Source organism: Ctenopharyngodon idella, chromosome 17 (assembly GCF_019924925.1).
Source record: "Ctenopharyngodon idella isolate HZGC_01 chromosome 17, HZGC01, whole genome shotgun sequence".
Lineage (NCBI taxonomy): Eukaryota > Metazoa > Chordata > Actinopteri > Cypriniformes > Xenocyprididae > Ctenopharyngodon > Ctenopharyngodon idella.
Window position 1 is genome coordinate 12,077,168 of NC_067236.1, and position 10,333 is coordinate 12,087,500.

The 10,333-nt window shown below is 38.4% G+C and overlaps 1 protein-coding gene across 4 annotated transcripts in view; it reads left to right on the top strand.

Annotated features, from left to right (window-relative positions):
- Positions 1-10,333, top strand: part of msrab (methionine sulfoxide reductase Ab) — a 55,673-nt gene that overhangs the window by 13,128 nt on the left and 32,212 nt on the right. For all 4 annotated transcript variants that reach the window (XR_007925841.1, XR_007925842.1, XM_051867472.1 and 1 more), the window contains exon 5: positions 8,937-9,043. Coding sequence is in view for 2 of the 4 variants with exons in the window: in XM_051867472.1 (XP_051723432.1) it covers positions 8,937-9,043 (107 nt within the window). In the remaining 2 variants the exon portion in view is untranslated. The remainder of the gene's footprint in view (positions 1-8,936; positions 9,044-10,333) is intronic.

The following is a 10,333-nucleotide window of genomic DNA, read 5'->3' on the forward strand; positions in this document are numbered from 1 at the left end:
GTGCATATGTGTGTGCTGGATGGTCAGGATGATCTTGCGGGAATTGGAACAGCCTCAGACTGGCTATGTTAATGTGTCTGAGACCAATTCAGCCATGAGAGGAAAAGAGACATCGTGCATGTGTGCATTAGTGCAAGCGTTACCTATTCCTCCAATCCACTGGAAACAGACCCAGTCCTGAACACACAGCTGATATTTGCCGTCTGTGTTGTCCTTCAGGTCCTCATTTGAGAGTAAATCAGCCTTGCTGTCTGCCTGCGGTCCAGCGCTTAAGATGAGACCCCAAAACCCCAGAATATAATTACATAAAAATGAATTCACTTCATTCAGTTAATTAGTTAAGCAAAGAGGCTTAGTGTGTATCTGATCCCAAACAGATACATAAACAGATTTAAAGTTCACACGCATCTATCTATCTGTCTGTCTGATGTAACAGTGTGGCTGCAGCATGAAGCTGTTGTTTGGCTCTCTGTGTTCAGTCACCCTGAAACAGAGAGAGAAGAGAGGAAGAGACACTCCTCTGAAACATTCATAAAGCCTGACCCTGAGGACCTGAAGCGCACACACACAACTCTTCGGCTCTCCTTCATCAGCTGGACTGTGGGACTGCAGTCTTTGCTTGAATAGTTTATATGACGTCTGTGGTTCCTTCAGTCAGACCCTGTAATAACTTTCTTGTTTTTATTTTTTCTTCCTGGAAGGTGCACAAATTCCATTTGGAGATCAGTAATTCATGTCTATATATCTGCCAGTTGAAGGCACGCCCCAAAAACCTCAGAGTCAGAGTGTGTTTTTAAGGACCATGGAGTGGGTTTTCATCTCTGAATCTTTCATATGTCAAATCATCAGTTTGAGCTGACATGATTACCCTGTGTGTTCGGTTCTGTGCCAGCTCTCTAATTCACATCATGTTCTGAAGGTGTCTGAACTTTAAAAAGTCACCCGGAACACTGTCACCCTGTCAGCCAGAACGCCCCAGAAAGTAGAGCGCAGAAAATTACTCATAGAAGCCAGGGTCAGTTGTCAGAAATGGCCTTCAAATGTGATTAAACATCTACCTTGCTCTGTTTTCCTTTACCTATGAGAATACGAAGGATGTGCAGATACATATTTTCAAAATCCAGTAGTCTGTGGGTTGTCCAAACAACTAAATGACTAGCTGGTCTTAAAGGCATAGTCCACCCAAAATCTTTCATCATTTACTCACCCTCAAGTCGTTTCAAACCTGTATGACTCAAAAAAAGATATTTTGAGGAACATTCGGGTGCAAACAACATTGGATCTTTCAGAATATCTTCTTTTGTGTTCCACTGAATAAAGAACATCATACGTCATAAGAGTGACTATATGATGTCAGACTTTTCACTTTAGGATGAACTATCCCTTTAAAGGATGTCTTGTATAATTTGACTGGCTTAGGAAAATATCTACCCAACTCGATCTGATGTGTTTCTTACGCAGTGTTTGCATAAGATCCATTCTTGCGTAAGAAAAGAGGTAGACAGAGTGCAACAAAATACAACACAGAGAAGAGGTCTCACGGTGTGTGTGTTTTTTAAAGCTGAACTGTTTTTAAGTCAAAGCTTTGTCTTAAAAAGGTGTTGTATATAGACCAGCATTTAAAAAATAGTGTAGAGTCTGTAGACTGAAAACAAGAACTTGCAGCCTTTTATTGTGATAAACTACAGATGCTCAACCAGGATACAGTCTAAATAACTATAACCTTTTAATGGACAAAACTATCATAGTCCTCCCAAAAAGCCTATGAATTATGTATATTAACAGAAACATTGCTCAAAACAGACAATTTGAAGTATGACTGTAATTGTCTGGATATGTGTTGTTGAAGTGTTGCTTTGGTGAGTGAAACAGTGGATCAGTTTAGAGATGCACCACCTCTGAGAGGGTTTTAGCATGCTAACGGCATGCAGCTTCTCATGCTAAAACCCTCTTGAGAAGTGCAGTCTCTTAATGTATCACTTTTAAGGCACTGCTACTAAAAAGTATAACTAAAAACTAAAATGTAAGCAGAACATTTAGATCAGCGGTTCTTTAACCCTTTTGACTCCAATCCCCCCATTGTCAAAGACCAAAGGCCCTACAAGATATTTTTCTTGTACTTGTGCTATAATGACAAAGCTACTTATTTTTCAGCTTTATTTATAGAAGCTAGGAGTGGTAGTATATTAAAATAATTCAAAAAATTAATTAAATAATTCCAAATAATATTCCAAAAGGGTTTATACTTGTACACTAATTAATATAGTATGACTTTTATAGTCATTTACGATTACAGGGTTTATTAAATAATTTTTTTACTCATGAATAGCAATTTCTACCCAATAAAAACTTGACATAACTACAAAAATGTATATTATAAATTATAAAAATGCACCATGACTTTTTAGGATTTTGTTCATTTTCATATGTTTTCAATGTCCAGAAATCACACTTTTGAAATTCCCTCGTACATCCCAAGTGAACCCTGTCCCCCTGGTTGAGCATCTAGATGGACTAGTCGATCATCGTGACCCATCGGTAATAAACACGCATATTCACAATCATGCTTGTATGAAACTTGCTCACCTGTATTGACATTTAAATGTGCACTTGGTAAATTTTTAAAGCAGTATTTCACGCTTTACTAAAGCAAAACTTGTGTTCCCGTGTCCCGTTTGGCATTTTTAGGCCGTGTTTCATGACCCTGCAGGAGTTTGGGTAGGGAAGCAGGATGAAGAACATGGCCCATGTGCGTGACAGAAGCGTCAGATTGTGTTTTTTGGCGCAGACCGCTGCACTGCGATTGGCTGCCGAGAATCGGAAACGTCTCTGTAGGCTGTTCATCCATGCATGCTTAACGCACACTCCATTTGTCTGTACCCGAACGCTCACACACAGCATCAACTATGAATCTGTGCATGTGTGTGTTGTCATTACTTTGAATCACGGGTAGACGTGTATGTACAGTGTGAAACCGCAAGTGTGTGAGGTTTCATAGGCTGCATACGTGCACGGTTGTTTCCGTCATGCACGGGAGACCTGTGTATTCAGCTGCTGTCTCACAGTTCAAAGGGTTCTGCTTTCAGCAGCATGATTTGGAATCGTCCAATCACGGCTGGGATAGCAACATCCACAGCCAATCAAATGTTCCCAGCACGCTCCTCTTCGTACCCCCGTCTCATACCCAGCAACACTTGCTCTGGCAAAGTCTTTAGGTCATGGTATTGTAAACGTGCGGTAGCTTCCCTATACCCTACGCTCATTTTCTAAAAATATAGGCTGTATTTCATGCCGTCATGCTACATCTCTGGCTGTGCTGACAAAGATAGTACAGGAAGCCAAGGGTGGGGAGAGGCGAGTCGGGAAAATTGGGTTCCTGGATGGATTTGACGAACAGGAAATGACTGAAGCCAGTGTAACAACTCTATCGCCTGTGGCAAACCGTAGAACGGAGAAGTGCAGTGTGGACACACACACACAAGAGAAACGCGCACACGCACGCATGATCGCCTCAGCAGTTTACTTCCTTGTTTAAGAAAGACCCCCCCCCCCCCCCCCCCCCCCCCCCCCCCCTCCTTCCCCGTTCCCAGCGGACCCCGGGGCTCTCAGTCTGTCTACAGGATAACAACATCTTATCTTCTCTCTTCTCTTCTCTTCTCTTCTCCTCTCCTCTCCTCTCCTCTCCTCCCCCATCCCCAGCTTCTTCTCTCCTCCATCTTTCGTTCCCCCTCACCATCATCCCATCAGCATTTCCGCAGTGACTCCTCATTCTTACCCTCAGCTTTTATCTCTTAGTCACTTTCTTCGTTCCGCCATCCCGTGCTCCCTCGTTTCGCTAACAGTGAAAGGCAAGAGGGCGGGTTTCTCTCCTCCTTTGTCCTCGTTTTTCTGTCTTACCACTTTCATCTTTTATCGTGTCATGTTTTTTTCTTGATTTGCAGTATTTATGTAGCTGCTGCGTCAGAGATGCATTAATGCACGCTTCACGAGGGAGAGACAAGATGGCTGATGCAGGCGCTCGCCGTGTCTCTCAAATGTAAAGGCTGATCTACAGTCTTCCAGGCCTGTAAACGTTAAATCCTGTTTTCCACCTGCCTTCAGTGTGTAACCTGTGACTGACACGTTTGCTGTGTATATTGAACCTTGAAGAGCGAAACATCAATGCACAAGCTAATTATGTGCCGAAACTGTTTGGATCTCCATAATCCCTGAGCAACACTCTTGATTTGTTGTTGAAAACAAAGGTTATTGGGTTCACAAATACCATTTTGTGCACAAGCCACCAAATGGGAGAAAAAGAAAAGACTGTTTCTAAATTAAGATCCCCCCTCCTTCTTTTTGGGGTTCAGTCTGCAACGGGCACGTGCCTCTCGGGGGGCGACCTCGACCCCTGTCCCTCCCCGATGAGGGGGGCTCATTACAGTTTGTCAATCAGCTATAGGGGGAGGGGCTGACAGAGGTCATTTATGGAGAGTAGATGAGAAACGGTTGAAGAGATGCTTCTGTTGGATGAAAAAAAGGCTAGAATTTGCTAGAAGAAAACATTTTCTTGAAATAAAGAAACTGAGCTTATTGTTCAGGCATATTGGACAGATTTGGATGTTTTCTGTTGTTGTTGCTTTATTAGTGGTGTGTGTTATATTGCGTGCAGTAAAAATCTATTTGTTACAAATAAATGCTGTTTCTTTAAACTTTCCATTCAAGTACTGAAAAAATATTTATAAAAAGTAAAAAAAAAAAAAAAAAAAAGTGCACTGATAATAAGAAATGTTTCTTGAGCACCAAATCTGCATATTGTGAATTTTGAAGGATCATGTGACACTGAAGACTAGAGTAATGATGCTGAAAATGCAGCTTTGTCATCACAGTAATTATTTAATATATATGTAATATACAGTATATAAATAAATAAATATATATATATATATATATATATGTGTGTGTGTGTGTGTGTGTATATATATATATATATACTCAGTAACTATAAACTTGGATATTAGTTTTTTTTTTTAATTAATATAAATATGTTATAAAAGAATTATATCCAAGTGTGTGTGTGTGTGTGCGTGTGTGTAAAAATTATAACTTATATCCAAGTTTATAATTACTGTATGATTAAAAATAATATTTATTAATATTATATATGTAGTGTGTGTGTGTGTATATATATATACATATATATGCATATATAATTTTTTTTTATTATTATTATTTATTTAATCAAATAAAGGCAGCCTTGGTGAACATAAGAGACTTTTTTTTCAAATACATTAAATACATTTTTCTGAAATGCGGGTCACCTCATGGGGGTTGACATATTGAGACAAAAACTACTCACTTTGTCTCTGTAACCCACCTGCTTTTGGCCACTTTTACTCATGAAATAATGAATTTCTATTAAATTATCACTTTTGCAAGTATTTAATAGTTCCACACGCCCAGCACAACATAACATAAACAAATTACTAAGTGCACCTGTAAAACCGTAGCATTGCTGTTTTATTTTATTTTATGTTACAGCCTATTTATTTGCCTTTAAAATTATAGCACAATGGTGAAAGCAAAGTTTAAGGGAAAGAGAACAGGATTGAGATCAGAATATGACAGCCTGGATTCAAACCTGCATCCCTGCGAGCACAATGGCTCTCACTGTCATGAGCATGTGCACTACCCACTGTGCCATGGCTTCCACACTTCAGTTTGGTTTTCAATTTTTCACAATTAGGCCTTGAATACCAACAGTAACAGTGTATGTTTACCACAGAGTATTTTACAGTTATGGATCTAGTGTTTCATTTATAGATTATTCTTTTCTGGAAGAAAAATGAGAGCGAGAGAGCATTATTTGTGGTGTATAATTGATACATTTTTTTCATCAGTCAAATACTAGCAGCTACATATTAAAAAATAACAAACGCACATGTATACAAACCATATTACAATTACTACACATTTGTTTTATTCGTAAAAAGAATTTGTGTGTCTGTGTGTGTGTGTGTGTGTACGAGAACAAGGTTGTGTGTGTATGTGTGTTACATAAGAGGAGTAAAAATAGACCCAGCTCTGCACCATTCCTCTTAGTTGGCTGCTCTCGCACGCACACTGCTTCACCGTACCCACAGGGCACACAGAACAGTGCTCTGAACAACCCCTCACACACACACACTCAAATGCACAAACATACACACACTCGCCAAAACCCTGCTAAAGCATTACACATGCACCTTCACACACACAAAAGGTGGACATACTCCATCAGCTTAGTAAACAAACACACAATAGCCAAACTCTCTTTATAAAATACAAATACCTTACACGTGTGAGTTTGTGTGTCTTCTTGCTGGCATACATTTGAGCTTCCTCAGTGGTTAGAATAAGTTGTTTTATCCACAGACACTGAAAGGCACTTCGGTTGTGGAAACGCGAGCCTCAGAGTCCGTAAAGCAATAAACCCATCAGACTGTGATTCGGAGCTATCGCTATGACACATGATTGACATTTTGTGTGACAGTGAAAATTTAGCTTTTGAAAGATGTGGAGAGATCTCTGGAGTCAGTCCACGGGCTTCACAATGCAGCCACACTGCTGATGTTCACCGTTTTAATTTAAAGAGATAGTTCACCTAAAAATAAAAATCTGTGATCATTTACTCAAACCTCTATGCTGTTATTTTTTCCTCGCAACAAGATTCACCATAAAAGTGATCCATATGATTTTTAGACATCATAGCATTATAATGAACACTGTGAAAAGTAGATATTTGTTCTGAGACCTGCTAAAGAATATATTTAACTGTATTATTAAATTATACTGTTTTATAAAGTAAAATAATTAAATATCTTCAACTAATACTGAAATAAAAAAATCTTTAAAAAATAAAAATACAAAAAATAGAGGCTGATAAAATATATATATATATATATATATATATATATATATATATATATATATATATATACCCAAATTAATTCAGACACCTTGAACATTTCATTCATTATTACAGTTTATTCACTATAGTTTAAAAAAATGGTAATAAAATATGACAAGATCTCAGAGTTAAACTGTGTCAGAAAAAAATTTATCTTAATTATGTCAGATAACACTTGGTCAGGTCAAAGTGTCTGAATAATTTTTGGTCCCAAATTTTTATCAATTGTACTGGTAGTCCACTGTGTGAATAATTTTTGGGTTTAATATGTCACAGTTTACTTTATTTTGCTATCCTCACTTACATAAATTAACTATAGTGCCCTGCACACGCTAGTAAAAATATATAAAAAATTATATCTAGTGTCTGAATAATTTTTGGTTTGAATATATATATATATATATATAAAATATAAATTTTGTTGTTTTTTGGTAACAGTTTTGGTAACCATTGACATCTAACATTTGGACGAAAAAAACACATTTTTTGTATGGACAAACAACACTCTTTTTTCTGTTGCGCAGAAGAAAGTCATGCAGGTTTGGCAATGACACAATTTTCTTTCTTTTTTTTTCATTTTCACTGTCACTTTAAGTAAAATCTGTGTTTCTTGTTACTCGCGAACTAATGTTTTTAAGCCCTTTTCAGCAAAAGTGTACACTAATAAATATATACTTTTCATCCTTTCCTTTTCATCCACCTTTCTTAATCTTTTTTTCCCCCCCTCATTCCTTGTCATTTCACCAGGAGAGCCACATAAGTGCTGATATTTGAAATGTCTGGATTGGTCAAAGCAGCCTTAGAGGATTGGTATCTGTCAGGATGCCGCTGTGTGTGTGTGTGTGCGTGCTTTCACGTGCGTGTACAGCTTATTCACTCACAAGTACACATAGTAAATCTTTCCTTTCTTCCCTCCTTCTAAAGCAAAGGGTGAAGTTTCTTGACCTCTGCATTAACAGAAATAGTTTTCCTGCGGGAGAGCCATGTTATGGGGAGAGAGGGACTGCGTGTGACATTTATGGAGTCAGCTTCTGCCCAGCTCTCCGCCCTCACCCGGTTTGTGCGCTGACAACACATCTGCGGCGTTCTCCACTCACGGTTCATGTGCGGTGTGTGTGTTGAGAGGAGAGATTCTGTATATTATTCAGCTTGAACAGGGAGGATCATCAATAATAACTAAGCGCTGTGATGGAGGCTGTAAAAAGAAGTGCTCCACTGTCTCGGGTGGAGTACATTGAGTGCTTGCTGTTTCCTTTTTGTTTTTAACTCCATTTTTACTCATATACGGAGATAGATTTTTAAAAATAGTTTTGATATACAGTGTACACCTGTGTAAACTGACTTTGTAGATCCACTAAATGTTTAAAAGTCATTGCAGAAATGTCTCAAAAAATCATTTGTTTGCAGATGATAAATGTTTGATTTGATAGTGTGGTCTGCGCAGTGACATTCAGACATTTGTGAGTGTTAATTAAGTGTCCAAATATTCTTTCTAGAAACATTTTCTATAATTTGGCTGTATGAAGTGTTTGGTGGCTGTGATGACACACACAGGCCTCAGGGTCACAAGGAAGGTCAGTGACTGTCGCTTTGGCTTTGTAGGATCGGCCAATCAGAATGCAGTGTTTTGGCCTTTGAAGAGAGAGAGAGAGCTACAGAAGGCACCACACTGTAGAGAGCGTACAGCAAGATGGCTGACATCCAGTTCTGCGGAAAGATAGATGAGAGACAGTAAATTCACTGTGGAGGTTAAATAACAGGAATATACTGAAACACAAACAGGTTTCCATATATTAACAAGGGGCAAATGATTCTAAGACTGCTAGATTTTTTTTATATTTTTTTATCCTTTTCTTTTAGTAACATCAGAGTAGAATTGAATGTTGTTTGCTAATGCTAGAAACGTCATTGGAAGGTTAGACATCCAGTGTGTCTGACATGACTGCAAATTCTTGAGGTGTGAGTTTTAAAGGGGTCTAAAGCATGTATATGTGTGTGTATTTTTTAGGAATGGCACAGGGGAATGACCATGGCACACAGTACCGTTCTGCCATCTACACCTACAGCACAGAACAGCAAGAGCTGGCCATGAGGAGCAAGCATATGTACCAGGAGGTGCAGTATCTAAAAACACACACAAACTTTACATTGAATTATGTTGCTTTTATAATGAGTTAATGCTATTTTATAACTCCTAACAGTAGCCCCTTCAAACTCTTCATTAAGATATCATTATTTATTACTATTTTTACTTTAAGATTTTACTTAGCTAAAATGAGGACATATTGTAGACTTTATTGTTTTTATATAAAATTAATTATAATTGCTTGACAAAAAGCCCTACAAGAGAACTTTTTGCATTTTTAGAAATTATTTTTTTATAAAAAACATTTACTTTTATTTATGAATCATTTTTACCTTTGAGAATGTCCCCAAAGGGAGATTTTTATCAGATTTTGCTATCTTCAGAAGCAGTAGCGGCTCCTGACCGTAAATTTAGGTAGGGCAGATTCTGGGTCTTAGTGCTAATTTATGATAAACAGTTTTTGCAAGCTTTTTACTAAACACACGCAGAACACTTTTGGCAGACATTGCATTATTCAGCCTGAGGGTGGCGCTCTAATGATGATTGACAGGCTTTAAGTACACACGACACACACATAGAATGCCATCTTAGAATTGCCTTAATATAGTATTTATTGCCTTCAAATGATGTTTTAGAATATTACAAGTTGTGGAGGAATTACAGGGAGAAAAGAAAATCATGTCTATTCTCATAACAAACATGAAACAAACACAACAGAACTATATAAAAGCTATTCACATGAGCATGTTTAAACTAAAGGATTTATACTTTCATTAATTTGATACGCTAGTCCATATATGAACAGACATGCCAACTAGTTACTGACCTGATGCAGACTAATATACACATAGATGATTGATATCATCTTGGTCTGGAGTGGGATTTAAACAAGCTAACATGAAAATGAGCTCGCTGCAGTTTCTTTTTTCACCACAGATTTACATTGGGAAAACTGTGGGGCGCTGTAGAGCTGGGGAGGACTCCGAAGCCCGCTGCCCCGGTAAAGGCTGATTTATGCTTCTGCGTCAGACCTACGCCGTAGCCTCTGTGCCGTAAGGCTACGCGTCAGTTTTCATTTATACTTCTGCGTTGTTGTCTGCGTCGACGTGCAATTACAAATGCAGGGAGAGGTTCTAGCAGACCAATCGCAGCGCTTGTGGTCTGCGTAGAAATGACGCGTTGTTACCTTTTTGGAAAGGTGCACGTCATGCTACGACGTAGCTACGGTATAGTTTGACGCAGAAGTATAAATCAGCTTTTAGTATCATGACGCATGCCTGCCGAAGCCATACGTTAAATTTTAATATATCCTGCTCACT